Source organism: Lepidochelys kempii, chromosome 2 (genome assembly GCF_965140285.1).
Source record: "Lepidochelys kempii isolate rLepKem1 chromosome 2, rLepKem1.hap1, whole genome shotgun sequence".
NCBI lineage: Eukaryota > Metazoa > Chordata > Testudines > Cheloniidae > Lepidochelys > Lepidochelys kempii.
The window spans coordinates 121136804-121147616 of NC_136381.1; the positions used below are offsets into that span (position 1 = coordinate 121136804).

The 10813-nt window shown below is 45.7% G+C and overlaps 1 protein-coding gene across 2 annotated transcripts in view; it reads right to left on the reverse strand.

The window, feature by feature from the left end:
• GMDS (GDP-mannose 4,6-dehydratase) overlaps positions 1–6759 on the reverse strand; it is a 550209-nt gene extending 543450 nt beyond the window's left edge. Inside the window, exon 1 of one of the 2 annotated variants that reach the window (XM_073332192.2) lies at positions 6052–6753. In XM_073332192.2, coding sequence (XP_073188293.1) covers positions 6052–6150 — 99 coding nt within the window. In that variant the 5' untranslated portion in view covers positions 6151–6753. Of the gene's footprint in view, positions 1–6051 lie in introns of both variants that reach the window. The other variant, XM_073332193.2, reaches the window with a different exon arrangement.
• Positions 6760–10813: the final 4054 nt, after the last annotated feature.

Here is a 10813-nt window from a genome sequence, read left to right on the forward strand (position 1 = left end):
CCTACAAGTTATACCATTATTCTAAAACAACCTTAAATCCAGTTAAAAATAAAAGGCTAACTACTGCTCAAAGCAACCTAGAACTAAACTAGACCCTGATCTCAGAAAATCAACCAACTTGTCTTATTTTTGATTTATGATTTTATGGGTTTTTTTGGTTTATGACATACTGTATATTTTCCATTTTTCTTTGTTTTTATTTAAGACTTTAGCACCAGCAAAAGATGCCAGGTGGGCACTCCCAGAAAAGGAAGTCCTCCATCTACAGAGCAGGTGCAGCAAATACAAGTTCTAGCATGCACATATAAATAGCTGCAATAATTAATCTGCGTGGGAGGAAATGTGCCTGCTCAACAATGCATGTAGAAAGCAAGAGTGGCAAAAGAAATCAAACAGATTTTAATAGAGTTGCAGCAATCTGCCTAGTAATTTTAACAAAGGATCTTAACCTATGGTAAACAAAGCTTTTGTAAGGACTATGCTTATGTCCCCTGTTCCACCTCCCCCAACCTCACATGACAGGCTACAGTGACTTTTCAGAAATAAGGCAAGAAGGACGCAGGCTCCAATACCACTACTTTCTCCTTTACCTCCAACATCTTTGCCTAATTGTTTGAAGGCCTAGACCAGGCAGAAATAAGAGCATCTCAACTAGTATATAGGAGTCCAGTATAAGGAGGAGCCAGAAAGTTGCCGGGAAAAATAATCAGCTGTGTGACGAAGTGGGGGAACTGGATTAATGAAGACAAATCTTCAATTTTTGATTTGGCTAAGGAGTAACGAGAGAAAGAGACCCCGACTCAGATACACAGGGTAATATACATATGCTATGTTCCCAATTCAGATTAGACCTATACTACCTGGAAAATTTAGAGCTACAATAGCTGGGATGTTTGAGTACTTTTACAAAGAGGGGCTCTAAATACTACCTGCTCTAACCCATTTTATTTGAAAAAAATTAAAAATTAAAAAAAATCCTCTTCCCCCCCCCCGCCAACACCCTACTAGTCTCTCCACAGCCACTTCACTCTGTCCTGCAGAGAGAGAGAGAGAATAAGTGAGAAAAAGAGCTGATGTGAAACATAAAACTCAAAAAGAAAAGGAGTACTTGTGGCACCTTAGAGACTAACCAATTTATTAGAGCATGAGCTTTCGTGAGCTACAGCTCACTTCCTCAGATGCATCTGAGGAAGTGAGCTGTAGCCCATGAAAGCTCATGCTCTAATAAATTGGTTAGTCTCTAAGGTGCCACAAGTACTCCTTTTCTTTTTGCGAATACAGACTAACACGGCTGTTACTCTGAAACCTGTCATAAAACTCAAATTGTACCTTGCAGCACACAGCATACACAGCACAAAAGGAAGCCTACCTAACAGTTTTGCAGAGGGACACATTCATGTCTGTTGCAGAGTGCAAGGAATTTTGGTCTTACCACTAAGTTGCATTTGTGGAAGGGGAACAATCTGGACACTGGACTGCTGATCCTGTTTCATGCTGCCGCTGTCCTTTAGGCCCAGGGAACTGCAACCTTCTGAAGTAAACCTGAGTTTGACTAAGAGGAAGAAAATCTCATCTATCCTGGGCTCAAAAGGTGCCTGAAGATGATACAGGTTTTTGTTTGGTTGGGGGAGGGGGGCGTAGGGACGGGGAAAGAGTGGAAAAGGGTTCCTAGCTCCATTACCGTGATTCTTGTGAGACTGAGTCTCACACAGAGGTATGGAATTCCCACGATGGGGTAGGTGAGGCTAATAGAACACTGATCCTGGGAGGAAGAAGGGCCTGGGCAACAGGAGGGGCACATAGGATAACTTCAATCCTGTGACTGCTCCAAACACCTCTTTTGAGGAGTTGCTAGTTAGAAGTTTCCCTGTGAAACTCAATCAGCCAGACTGATAAGCACTTAGTGCCAAGATCTGCTTGGCATCAATTGGTTTGAGCCACCTAATTATGCAGAAGGATAGGGAAGCTACCCAGTTTCTAAATCCCAGAAGCAAAAAGCTTGAAGGACTGGAGAGGCTTGGGAGAGACAACCAGGGAGGAAGAAGATCAAACACAAAGGAACAGCGCAACAGGCCAGAGGAAATAAGAAGGATTTTCCCCTCTTTGGGGGGTTGGATGCAAGGAGAAAGGGAAGAGGCGGCTGCTGCTCCTCCATGCAGTTTCAGAAATACTAGAAATATCTAGGTATATTTTGGGGTTGTGTGCTTTGGCAGGCATTCACCTTCCCAAATCATCCCCCCCTAGTGTTAAACATGACAAGCCCTGGGCAAGTCCTTTATTCTCTTTGTTCTTCACAAGGTTACCTGACACCTTATAAATCTCTGGCAATCCACTGTTTCCAATTTGTGTCCTCTACATTTGTGTCCTGTTTACAAGGATGACAAGAATGTACTCACAAAGAAGTGGAAATGTTAACTGCATCATGTGTCACTGATTGTCCCCTACTGGAAATTAACAGTTTGTTGGGTTTGGGGGCAATTATTTAAACTGAGGAAAAGCATTTAGGGTAAAGGAAAGAGTTTCCTGTAAATACCAGGTTGGATTACCCAAGCACTGCTACCTAACATGTATATTTATTAGCCCACCTTTATGGCGACAATGTTGCCAGATGCAAGCTTATGAAAGTGAGATGATATGGGCAAGGTCATGCTATTTAGACTGTCAAGACCAGCATTTGTTCTTATTTTTAAGCTCTTAGAGAAGCTGCAAGCCTCATGTCTCTCTCAATGGGTGTTTCTTACACTACTACATACACAGCAGACTGGAACAGAAGGGTAGTTTGGAAGCATGTCTCCCAAAGGAGCCTGCCAGAAAGTTATCATGATGCCAGGTGAATTTACCTATTCTGCAACAATTCCAAAAAGGAGGCCAAGGCACAGTGAAGAGGAATTCTGCAACATTTTTGTTCTGTCCAGCTCTACTCTTGGAATAGGGCTCACACTTTCTGGTATAAGGATTGCTATAACCAAAGACTCAGACACACCTATTTGTATTAAAAGACTCCTAAGGATTATAGCTTTTGCTGCAACTCTGCAAACTTCCTTCTACAAGGCAGCAATATCTAGTGCACAGAACAAGGGACTATGTATTAGGGTTTTATTGCCAACTCTATCATTAGCCTGTTATACGGGTTTGGATAAGCCACCTAAGCCAGTTTTTGCAAAATCTCCCACTAGTTTTGGTGTTCAACTGGAGATGGACATTCCAAAATGCTGAGAACTCTCAGCTCCCAATATTTCAACTGGAGTCACAGGCATTCAACATCTCTGGCAGGGAAAATCTAGCTCTAGGCACCTCAATTTAGATCCAATAATTAGCAGCCATAAAGGAGCTCTGTATCAAGTTTCAACTGTAAGGAAGTTTGTTTCAATGGGGAAAGTGATAACATTTTACCTGCAAAGCTACACCTGGCCACCAAGTTAAGACAATGTTCCCTCATTCTTACATGGAAAAGCAATCCTTTGCCCGTCAAGGCAAAAACTTTATTCCTATTGCAGCAGCCTTTGATATTTCTCTCCATTCATCTCTCAAGTGTACACCAACTCACACTCTGCAGGTGTATAACAAGTTCTCCTCACCAGCCCATGAAAATGCTTCAGGAATTCAGAGATAAGGGAAAGGGAGGAGGAGAAGGAGAAGTGCTGCTCTGAAGGCTTCCTGACTTATAAAAGCAAGCTGGTGACGTTAAAAGGAGCGAACACCCAAAGAGAAGTGGTTGTTTCTTGCACCAATATTTGATTAACCGCTTAAATTTTTCTCAATAAACTTGCAAAATGTTAGGCTTTTAAATTTTCTGATGTTGTCCCTTTGCTTGTCTTTATAAAAGTTTCTTTCCAACCATTCTAATCAAAAACTATATTTCATTCTTATTAACTTACACTCATTTTTGCAAACATCTGCTACAGCAAAGTAAAGGGGATCTGAAGTGGGCATAAATCAAGTTCATAATGTTTTTTCCTAAATGAAACAAAGCACCATGCTCATCACTCACAAGCAATCCTGACACAAACCAGTGCTCATGTGGTTAAAAGAAAAAAATTAGCAATCCAACTGCAGCAATTGCCTCCTTTCGATGTTCACTTCATGGTGACCAAAAAGGGTGAGCAGCACTGAAATGAGCTGGGTGTATAGCATTTGGCATATACAATGGTTGTAAAGATTTGAGCCTCTCTTTTGCTGTAGTGGTGCAAGAGTGGAAATAAGGAATATCGAGACCTTGGAATCAGACTACAGCACTCTGCAGTGCCACTAGCTGTTTCAGAGGTTCTCTTTTCAGGGGTGCGTGGTGTAGGCTAACAGTGACCCTACTCTTCACTTTGTGTTATTAAATGCAAAGTTAGCAGGTACAAGTCAGTACTGTGATTTGACTAAGAACAAGGCACATATCTGGCTGTATGACACCCTACTTGAGCTCAGATAATTCCTCTCTATAGGGGCCTTTCCACCATTTGGTTTAAGTATCAAAGATGGCCTCAATATCCACACCATCAACTTCTCCTGCCGGTTCGCTCAGGGTTGTATGGTCACTACGACCCTTTCCCAAGTAGTTACTGGCTCCACCTCACAGAGCCTTCTACTTGCTACATCTTATTTTTGGGAATGGAGGTAAGTCATTGAAAGCTGGGCCTTTTGACAGTAAGGCTCAGGCCTTCACTCTCAGCTAGGCAGAAGAATAGGTTCTGATGGTCCATCCTCTGGAATCTAATGAGTTCCACTGACTAAGGCCTATAAAAGATCTAGCTGTGCTACATCAAAGGAATGCATTTTGGATAAAAGGTGTGTCATTAGAAGGTAACGCCACTCTTCAAGTATATTCTCACTAAAGCCCAATCTTTCCTCAATAACAGTGTTCTGCAGGCAAATTCCACCTTTGGTCAATTGTCACTATTTGTGTTTTTTCCCCTTTTGTATTTCTCACAGCTTAGACAATAAATGTCAGTTTCACCATTCAGTTCCTGTTGTTGCACTGGGTTGCAAACACTGGAACATCCAGCTTCAGTTACGTTATTAGCTCATGTGTATTGACTTTTGTAAAAAGCTTGCTTTTTCCCCCAAATATGATAAAAACTTGATCCAAAATTTTAAAGTTTTAACCACTAATATGAGAATTAAACATACGATTAAGAATTGTGTCTTGTATGGGAGTGGATGGGTCATTACACAAAGTAAAACTATTTCCCCATGTTTATTCCCCACCCCCACCGTTCCTCAGAAGTTCTTGTCAACTGCTGGAAATGGCCCACCTTGATTATCACTACAAAAAGGTTCCTTCCGCCCCCCCCCCCCGCTCTCCTGCTTGTAATAGCTCACCTTAAGTGATCACTCTCGTTACAGTGTGTATGGTAACACCCATTGTTTCATGTTCTCTATGTATATAAATCTCCCCACTGTATTTTCCACTGAATGCATCCGATGAAGTGAGCTGTAGCTCACGAAAGCTTATGCTCAAATAAATTTGTTAGTCTCTAAGGTGCCACAAGTACTCCTTTTCTTTTTGTGAACACAGACTAACACAGCTGCTACTCTGAAACATCAGATAAACTGTATATTAAGAGCCAAGTGACCTCACTTTTGCATGTAAATAGCACAGGATGTGCTGTACTTAAATTTGTAAAACTATAGAAAACGGGAGATGAGACACTATTCTTACATAGGTTTCAGAGTAGCAGCCGTGTCAGTCTGCATTCGCAAAAAGAAAAAGAGTACTTGTGGTACCTTAGAGACTAACACATACCAGTTGCAAATATTTCTTTCCTCTCTTCAGCCAATATCAGTTAAGGATGAAGTTGGGCCAAATACGGTTTGGTAAGTAATAGCAGTCCTTATTTCAAGTGGGGTATCAATGCAGTATATACTGATGCACAACACGGAGCTGATACACACGGATCAGTGTGGCATTACACAGTTTACTGAAGTTAGCTAACAAACAAGGAGATACGTGTAGAGAGAGGCAACCCACATGGGTCACTAACCCCTGGCCTTACCTAACGACTGGGGTATAAGAAAGAAGCAATTACATTTGTACTCTTCGCCCCCCGCCCCCAAACTTACTTGGCCAGTGATGCCCGTGATGAGAGCCACCTTCCTGGGATTCATGTCTGCACAGTCCTCTACAGCGAGTGCAGAGCTGGGGCAGGCGTCCTGTGCCATAAACCTGGAGGGGAGGGACCCGGTTGCCGGTACTGCGGTTTAGGAGGAGTGGGGAGGAGACCGTGACCAAGGTGCAAGAGGTGGAGCAGGGAGTAAAGAGGATAAGGGAAGGACCTGCGAGGCTGCCGCTCGTGGGAGGAGCAGGGCAGTGGGCTGCTGGTGCTAAACGGGGAGCGGGGCTGGCAGGGGCAGTGGCTGCAAGGTGCTGCCTAGACCAAGGATGAAGAGTTGGAAACAGGGCTACTGCAAGGGAGCGGGGTCCGCCCAGGCTGCTGCCGGGCGCTGGTGCATTTCCGCGTCCCCTGAGCGGCTCCTCCCTTAAGGTGCAGCCGCCCAGGTAAAGCCCCGCGCTCCGCTCCCGGCAAACAGCCCCCGGCTCGCGCTCGCTCCCAAGCACGCGCGCGCTCCCTCGCTCCCCTGCTTGAAAAGCAGCCACGGCGGCCTTAGCCAACCAATGAGCAACGGCGTCGTTTCCTTAAAGAGACAGCAGCCCCGGCACGGAAGCCGGCAGCGTCTGGTTAGGAGGAGGGGGGTGGGGCCGCTGATTGGATAATGGGGTAAGGTGGGGGCGGGGACTGCGTCAAGTCTCAGGCCGGCTCCGGCCGCGGCAGCTGCCGCCAAAAGCGAGACCCCAACTTCCTGATGCAGCATCGAGGAGGCGGCGAGTGCAAGGAGCGACATCAGCTCAGCCGAACGGCTGCGCCTGACGCCCGCAGCGCCCCCTGCAGCGTGGAGGCGCGAACTGCTGCCGCAAGCCCCTGCTGGGAGCAGCAGCAGCCGCCGCCGCTCAGGGGAGGCGCCACTCACCCTTCTGATTAGCGTGCGCAGGGGCGCAGCCCCTGTTCCCCGAGCAGGCGCTGGTGCGGGCCCGTGCCACCGGCGGGAACTAGCAGAGGCAAAGAGAGGAACAAGGGCAGGAGAAGGCGGGAATATTGCTGAGCGTCCCGTTGCAGTCAGCTCTGAGCGGACAGCGCCACTGCCCGGGAGAGGGATTTGGGGACCCTGGACAAGGGCAAAGCCACTTATGCTTCTGGTGCTCTGGGATCCCCTCAGGGAGGCGGCTGGAGAAAGGCAGAGCTCAGCCCTCTTGCTGCATGTTCAAAACTCATGAGTCCATCCATCAAGACTGGTCGTTTTACAAGAAAGATGCTCAGACTCTTCTTTTATTTACCTTTAAAATGCACTGGGTTCGCATTTTCAAGCTTTTTGCTACAACCACAAGACGTGTGACCCTAAGAGCCCCTCCCTGCTCACTGACACGGGGCCCACTCTCGTCTAACTCATAGCACACAATGCCACACTCATTACTATCCCAAACACCCTGTGGCAGCCTGGCTACGATTTAGTCACAGGGGTAATGGATTCCCTGACTTCTAAGGCTTCAGGAGGCGGAGGGGGGACTGTGCACCCCTGCACTGCAATTGGGGCTGGAACCAGGAGGACGCTGCAGCCCCTGCCTGGCAGCTTCTGCCAGGGGCTGCAGCCGGGGCCATGCGTCCCAGTCACGTGGCGTCCCAAGCTTGGTGGGGTGCAGGGCTGAAGCAGGAGCTGTGTGCCCCAGTCTTGGGGACCTGGGCTTGGTAGGGGCTGCAGCTGGGGCCGCCTTCTGTCAGGGGCTGCAGCCGGGGCAGTGCAACCCAGGCTCGCAGGCTTGGGGGCTGCAGGCGGGGCTGTGTGCCTTAGCCCCACATTGTCCAGGGCTTGTCAGGGTCTGCCAGCAGGGCTGCCTTCCACCAGGGGCTACAGCTGGGCTGTGTAACCCAGCCCCGCAGCATCCCAGGCTTGCGGGTGTAGCGCTGTACCAGTGCCTGTTAGGGGGCTTATTCCTTCACCCACTCACTTCCCTGGTCCTTCTCGCATGAACAGAGAGCAACAATACCCGAAGTCCGAAGGTGCAAACAATTCGATGTTTATTGGGGTGAACTTCCAGCAAGCTTAAATACAAGTTCCTTTTTTCCTTATTTTCGAATCCCAACTTACTTCCTGTTTGCCCCTAATTTATATAGTAATATTCTTAGCTATACCTTAACCAATCATTCTACTAAAATTTAACTAACCAATCCTAACATGGATTAGCTAACCAATTATATCCCACCACCTTAATTAGTTTACACCCAGCAAAATTAATTATACAGCAGACAGAAGCAATCACAGAACCAGACAGAGACCATGCCAAATAAACAATAGCAAAGTGGGAACTATAATGACAAAACAATACAGAAGTGAGGATTTCACAACTACATCTGTAAAGACATAAAGAGTTTCCCAGCTGTGTCTATTGATAAGTGAGTTCTTACCAGACAGAAAACTATCAACCTCAATTTCCTTTTACAGCTTCTAGGCACTTCCCTTTCTCTGGAGGTGATAGGCACTATAAGGACAGGATTAAATTCCTAACAGCCCAATAGCACCTTATTTCAATGTGACTAGTTTGGAATGTGAGGATGTGACCATTCACTTCCCAGCTTATGGCTGCCTCTGTCGCTTAGCCAAAGGCCTTAGCCTAAGAACAGGGCCTCAGACTGTCACAGTAAGAGAAGGCCCTTACACCAGCAGACAGTGATTTTGATTCTCTCTTTTATACCTCTAACTAGCCAAGTGATAGGAATACACCTAAATTCTTAGAGTATAGGCCTTTACAGACAGGCCTGAATATCTATATCCTAACAGTGCCCATGCACCCCAGTCCTGGGCTTGGCAGGGGCTGTGCACCCTCCTCGTTCCCAGGGCCGTTCGCTTCTCGTCCAGGGCCTGGCAGGGGCTACGCACCCATCTTGCAGCTGCCACCAGATTTGGAGAGGGGCTGTGCACCCAAGGGGGTAGAGGGCGGGGGCTGCTGCTGCTGGAGGCCATAAAGGGGGACTTAGTCTTTCAGTCCCTCCCCCTTTACTAAAAATAAGCAGGAAGCAGGGCTAGGTAAGTCATGGACGGGCCGGCCTCCATGATTTTTTGTTTATTGCCCATGACCTGTCTGTGACTTTTACTAAAAATAACCATAACAAAATCTTAACCTTAGTCATAATATGTTTCCAGAAGGTATTTTGTAAAAGGTATCAAATGTAAACTAATTACACATAGGGCAGCAATAGCATTGTGTCATGCATGTACACATTATGTATAAAGAATTGTGTATGTGTGCTAGAACTATGTTCTTAAAATGTATTGCGGAAGCAACACATAAATCAAGTCTGTCCTAGACGTATGAATGGTAATTTGCCTGTCTGCCTGGCTTGATTTACAGGCAGAGGACAATGAAAGTACATTTTACATACAAGATAAACAAAGCATTGAAGCTAAGTAGTAGCAGAGGAAACAGGAGGAAACGGCTTAGCGAGCACACCAGAGGACAGTCTGCACCCCCCAGGAAGTGGGAGCAAAAGATAAATTCAAACTGGAACAGGTGCAGAGAAGGGCTACTAAGATGAGCAGAGGAATCAAAAAGCTATGTTATGAGAAGAAACTCAAGCAGCTTTGCCTGTTTAGCCTAATCAAACAAAGACTCAGGGGAGATATGATTGCTGTCTATAAATACATCAGAGATAAATAACTCCCTTCCCTTCCTGGTATTTAAGTTAAGCACCAATGTGAACATAACAATAAATGGATATAAACTGACATCAACAAGTTTAGGCTTGAAATTAGGCAAAGATTTTTGACCATCGGAGAAGTGAAGTTCTGGAACAGCCTTCCAAGGGGAGCAATAAGAGCAAAAAGACCTAACTGGCTTCAAGACTGAGCTTGATAAGTTTATGGAGGGGATGCTCTGATGAGACTGTCTATAATGACATGTGGCCCATGTGCAACTGCTAGCAGCATATATCCTGCATGGTTGGAGATGGGGCACTAGCTGGGAAGGATTCTGAGTTACTACAGCAAACTCTTCCACAAGTGTCTGGCTGGTAAGTCTTGCCCACATGCTCAGGGTGATGGCCCTATTTGGAGTCAGGAAGGAAATTTCCTTCAGGTCAGATTGGCAGAAAGCCTGGGGGTATTTCGCCTTCTTCTGCAGCACGGGGCACTTACTGGTTTAAAGAAAAATAAATGGTGGATTCCCTTGAAGTCTTTAAATCATGATTTGAGGACTTCAGTAAGTCAGCCAGAGGTCCTGGGTCTATGCCAGAAGGGGGTAGGCAAGAATCTGTGGCCTGCAATGTGCAGTAAGTCAGACTAGATGATCATGATGCTCCTTTCTCGTCTTAAAGTCTATGTCTTCCTGGCTCCTAAGATAAAGACAATAGCCTTTGAAAAATATAAGGGGAAGCAAAAAAGTCATTCTAGTTGTCTGTCACTTAAGAAACAAAAGGAGACAGGGTTTTCTGATTCCTGTGAAAGTTGGATCCTAGGGCAAGGAGGGCTAGAGTTGCTAGTAACTGGATGTAAGTGAGAAAACTGCTTAGGCAATGATTATACCTTGCTAAACTTAAATTTTTGGCACTAGAAAGTATGTTTTGTTTAGTTTGTAACCATACTTGTCTCTTGATTAATATCACTTAAATAGCCACTCTTTATTAATAATAAAGTTATTTTTATGGTAAACTACCTCAGTGCTGTTAGACTGACGTAAAGTGTGAGTCTTCAGCTAAACTAATAGGCTGATGCGTTGTCCATCTCTTTGGAGACAGCAAACTTAATTTCTATGAGCATACAGTGAGAGGGACTGGAC